The sequence below is a fragment of the Apium graveolens genome, chromosome 1 (genome assembly GCF_009905375.1).
Source record: "Apium graveolens cultivar Ventura chromosome 1, ASM990537v1, whole genome shotgun sequence".
NCBI lineage: Eukaryota > Viridiplantae > Streptophyta > Magnoliopsida > Apiales > Apiaceae > Apium > Apium graveolens.
The window spans coordinates 69,538,353-69,543,522 of record NC_133647.1 but is presented as its reverse complement, the minus strand read 5'-3'; the positions used below and the strand labels follow the sequence as shown (position 1 = coordinate 69,543,522).

The 5,170-nt window shown below is 37.2% G+C and overlaps 1 protein-coding gene across 1 annotated transcript; it reads left to right on the top strand.

Annotated features, from left to right (window-relative positions):
• The first annotated feature begins 478 nt into the window (after positions 1–478).
• On the top strand, positions 479–2,813 carry LOC141664209 (histidine-containing phosphotransfer protein 1-like). Its single transcript, XM_074470125.1, has 6 exons — positions 479–636; positions 891–1,021; positions 1,148–1,216; positions 1,958–2,029; positions 2,337–2,409; positions 2,507–2,813. Exons 1-6 carry the CDS (start codon positions 574–576, stop codon positions 2,552–2,554), a joined length of 456 nt encoding a protein of 151 aa, XP_074326226.1. The 5' UTR covers positions 479–573; the 3' UTR covers positions 2,555–2,813.
• Positions 2,814–5,170: the final 2,357 nt, after the last annotated feature.

The window sequence follows — 5,170 nt, the reverse complement described above, 5'->3', positions numbered from 1 at the left end:
ACATTCTGCATTCATATACCACGGACCACATTATGACATTACCACATTATATTTACCACTACTACTTTATAACTCTTAAACGTACAGTTTTTATAGCTGAGTAATCGTCAATGTTATGTTAAAATCTTCAACTGATTTCGATATCAGGTTCCACTACGGACCGAAAATAATAAATAAGAGGGAGTAATCCGGCAAAAAAAAAGAAATACAAAATCGTCGCACTCAATCCTTTCTAAACGATTTTCACAAATATGTAATCTCATTCATTTAACCTTCTTCCGTTTCCTGGGCACCCTCATAAAAAAATAACAATATGCATCCAAACTCCTAATTTTGAAAAAGTAATTCCGTATAATTACTTGATTGTTCTCTTAACTTATTAAAAAACTAACGCAACGCAAAGCGGGGCCCGTTTATTAATAAACACGGGTATGTAATGTACGTAAACAAGTCACCAAATCTTACAAAACACATACATTGCACTTGTCCGAAGAAGTGTGAGATGATAAAAGGCATAAAACCACAAACAAGCGCTTACAAAACTCCCCATTTCACAAACTCAAAACTTTAAAAATGGCTGGTCTCATTCAGTTGCAAAGACAAATAATTGACTACACTACCTCTTTATACAATGAGGTCTTTTTTTTTTTTCCCTTTCACACCCTCCTATTTGTTTCTTGATGCTTACTGCTACAATTTTGTTTTGGGTATTTCTATTTTGTACCATATTTGCGTACTTTAATTCTTTTCCTTATGTGTGTGATTCCTTGATACTTACTGATAAAAAAGTTTTTTATAGTTGTGTTTGTGTGTTTTTTTCCTTGAAACTTACTGATTGATGTTGTTTTTGTGGGTTTTAATTGTGGGTTTTTGTTGTTTACCAAAAATAGGCAATTTTGGATGGTCAGTTCACACAGCTTCAACAGCTGCAAGATGAAAGCAACCCAGATTTTGTGGTTGAAGTTGTTTCCCTTTTCTTCCAAGATTCTCAAAGGATTCTCGATGATTTAACTGCAACATTGTGAGAATGATTAGTCTCTGACTGTTTCATATTTATAATGTGTGTGGACATTGTTGGCTGTGTGTTGTATACTGATCTGGGAAAATTGACTTTATTACCTTGTCCGGGTATTGTGAAAATTAACAGGAATCAGCAAATTGTGGATTTCAAAAAGGTTGATGCCCATGTTCATCAGCTAAAGGGTAGCAGCTCCAGGTAAATTATTTTTTTTTAAAATTTAGATTTGGGATGTTTTTGTATTTTGTACTTTAATGGGCATACATGTTGTGGCTAAAAGTTCTCTACTTTGTCTCTCTTTTGGTCTTTTTATGTTTTTCTGATCTAAATCCACTTGTTCTATCATGATTTGAACTTGGAAGTCATTTCTGTCGGCTATAATTACCTTAAGCATGTTGCCGAATTGAGGAACCTTTTGAATGCTAAAACTTGGGCGCAGTTGAGTGCTCTTTAAATATTTCTTCAGTTGCCTCTGTACGGATCGCATTAGATAGTTTGTTAATTGATCTTGAAAATGTTGCATCTTTTGTGAGTCTCTAACTCTCTTATTGAGCAATATTTATCAAATTATACTGGGGATTGACAAGTTCTGTTAGAAATAGGCAAGTTATTAGTACTGTTTTCAAAAACACTACCATAAAAGATTTCAACTTGATGTTGTAGGCTTTCCTATTGGACATTAGCAGTAAGTAACCTTACTCTATAAAGATTTATTCAAATCTTCTTTGATTACACAAGAATTATTGAACTATAAGCATGTGCAAGCCAGCCACCACTTACTGGTCACCAATAACTTGTATTAGAGCTGCATTCAGTATTAAATTAGTGAACGTATAGTTGTCATTATTATAAAATTGAAGAAGATAGAGATTGTTCTAACTTATCCATGTTTCCCCATTTCTGTTTAACGAATGCACATCTGTCAATCTTTTTTGTCAGCATTGGAGCACAAAGAGTTCAGAGGGCATGCATCATCTTCCGTAATTATTGCGATCAACAGAATAGAGAAGGGTATGTTCAAGTTTTTGTTTGTATTATCTTCATATAATATTATTCCCTATTTGTCTTTTCAGAATTATATAAAGAGAGTTACTCACATATGCAAACACACATATGCGTGTGTGCAGCATCCGTGCACAATTACTCTCCTACACATATATATATATATATATTGACATATATTTATTTAAATAAAGAGCTGGTCTCTTTAATACAACAAACAGAATGATTAACTAACAGAACTTTGACAGGCGTATGTCTACGACTAGAATGCTTGACATATAAGGATGCTGAAAATCTAGAACTTGTATATGTGCAGGTGTTTGAAATGCTTACAACAGGTGAAGAATGAGTACTTTTTGGTGAAGAACAAGCTTGAAACCTTGTTCAAGGTACTTTATTTGTAACTATAGAAAAAAGACTAATTTTGTGTTTATGTTATATATCATAGAAGTTGTCTTAATACATGCACTTGTTTGAAAATTGTAGCTAGAGCAACAACTTGTGGCAGCTGGTGGATCGATTCCTGTGCAGTGAAATGATAATGAAGCATTATCATTTGATGGAGCTATGTTTGTCTCATTGTGTGATTCTGCTTATGGGTTAAGTATGTTTATTCAAGGGCTTTTAATAATCTTTTGAGCTTTGAGTTTAACATTGGATTGTGATATTCCCTATGTATAAGCAGTGAAAGAGAATTTCAATAAAAGCCCTCAAACTTTTAAGTTTGACCCATCGACTCAAATCTTTGTTTTACCAATGTATGCTCACATCTCTGCATCTCTTAAATTTCTTATATGTCTTGCGTCGTAAAATATTACCAAAAGTCTTCTGATCAGGAGGTATCTCACTCACTCCATGTCTCCATTTTTGGAATGCAAGAGCTTAAATCTTGTAATTTTGATCAAGCGGTATCTTTTCTCACTTCATTTAACGCGAGGTACGAAGGGAGATGGGAGTTCAAACCTTGTGAAAAAACAAGGATTGTGGGTTGTGTGTGTTCACAAAATGTGTCAGTTAATATTGTCTTCTCTCAAAATTACAAAATGTGAACAATGAATTCCATTTTTAATCTGGCCATTAACATGAAGTGTTGGCGTTAGCAGGAGATACCCTACCAGGTAATTGTCTTTGCTGCTTAGCTGAAACTCCTAATATAAAAATTATTATGCATAATATAAAAAGTAAAGCTATTGACTATGAGAGCCTTGATCTTACATGACGAAAGACTTAATTTTGCATTCTAGGGGGTGTTTGGTTGATAGTTAATATGTCCAGTTAATGGGAATCAGAATTTTAAACCCAAGTGATAGTGTTTGGATAACCAATTTAGTGGTGGGGAATGAGAACGCCATTTTCTTTTAGTGGGTAAATCAAACCTATCGTACCTCCGTACCTCTTGGGTTTTCATTTCATTCCCATTCCCATTAACCCTCATTCCTATACCCTCCATTACCATTTTCAATTCTCATTCACATAGTGCATCCAAACGCCTTATAGGATGATGAGATGAATACAATTCGACAAAATCGCCACTATTAAACTTGAAAACAGTTGTTAAACTTTGAAATCGCCCGACTCATTTAGAAGGGGTTTTTTAATCATCCCATGTGGATAAACTAGAATCACACATTGATTCTATTAGTATAATCTCATATGATTAGAATATAATTTCGTTCTAAACGAAGCCATCTATATGCATAACGATACTATACAGATGCTATGTATACTTAATCCGCTGACCTGGCTGATCACTTGGGCTTAACATATATTATAAAAGAAAAGGTTGAAAATTCGGAATTGGGAACTTAAAATTAATGAAAATATTTATACAACCGATCAGAGAAGTTTAATAATAGTTGCAATTCGTACATACAGTATACATTTATGTGATTTATGTGTGTTGACGGAGGAGTCTGGTAACAACAAAGATTGAGGTTTCTTGCCGGAACTAAGGTCTGTGACGGTGGTTCTTTGCCGAAAACTTAAGCGGTGTGTGGTTGATTGTGGTTGTTTTAGGCTGAGATTGATCAGAGTGAGTGGTGGCTCTCTTATCAGCTCTCAACTTCTTACCCTCTCAATGTGCCTACGTACCCTTTTTATAGGGATCAAGCCTGACGTAGTTCTCGTAGAACAAGAAGTCTAATGAGTTTAGACTTCTTACTCCTAAACCCAGTAGAAGCCCATCCGATATCCATCTTCCGCTAGCTTTAGGAATGTCCAACTACGAGGCCCAACCGCGAAGGCCCAAGGCTCGTCCGTAATCGTAGGACTTCACGAATAGTGCATCTCCCTGCGCAAGGATAACACTCCGCTACAGGTATCTCCCTTGATTTACGAACGCAGGTATAGCCACGGTTCACCCCAAGTGCCAGACGCGTCCCTGTCCCTCGAATGAGGATAACCCACCATATAGCAGGACATGTGATCCCAAGCTCTTGGGTGCAAAGTGCAGGATGACTCCAAAGTTCTCCAACGAGGACACCCGTTGAATACAAGAACAGAGCTCCCAAAGCACACACCAAAGTAAACCCCACATCCCCAACGAGGACACCCGCTGAATACAGGAGGAGGCCTTCAATCATCAGGCATACCCCTGGAGGCCTTCAAGCTTTTCACGGACATCCCCCTCCTTGACCGTCTCAAGGAGGGAATTCTTCAAAGAGTACCTGCAACAAATACATTAATAAAAATAACCTCCATTGCTCCTCTCCATGCAAGCTTTGTCCTGAATTCAACATCAAAAGTATATAGATCAAACACAGGACGCGTCCTAACCCATTGGGCGCGTCCTCATCCTCAAAAATCCAAACCTGCTTCCTCATCAATCGTTCCCTATAGCATCCAAAATCACAGGACACGTCCTAGAACTTAGGGCGCGTCCTTAACCTTATTAGACTTGCACCATCTCCTCTAAACCATCATGCACAGCGTTTCACCTCCTACGACACGTCCTTGCTAAATTAAGCGCGTCCTAGATCGTCCATCACCATAAGATTTCATCTGTAAAGCACTTTCATAAACATTGACGCGTCCATGAAGCCTGGGCGCGTTCTTCCCTGACCACGCACTCTTCTCACCTCTTAACATATCCCTTCTCAAGTAGACGCGTCCTGAAAGCTTAGACGCGTCTTCAATTTCACAACACAGTAC

Bases quoted from the DNA above. Each gene is read 5' to 3' on its own strand.
- LOC141664209 (XM_074470125.1), top strand. From the start codon at position 574: ATGGCTGGTCTCATTCAGTTGCAAAGACAAATAATTGACTACACTACC. The intron at 637-890 runs GTCTTTTTTTTT...TACCAAAAATAG, and splicing joins CTACCTCTTTATACAATGAG to GCAATTTTGGATGGTCAGTT. The intron at 2,030-2,336 runs GTATGTTCAAGT...GTATATGTGCAG, and splicing joins GATCAACAGAATAGAGAAGG to GTGTTTGAAATGCTTACAAC.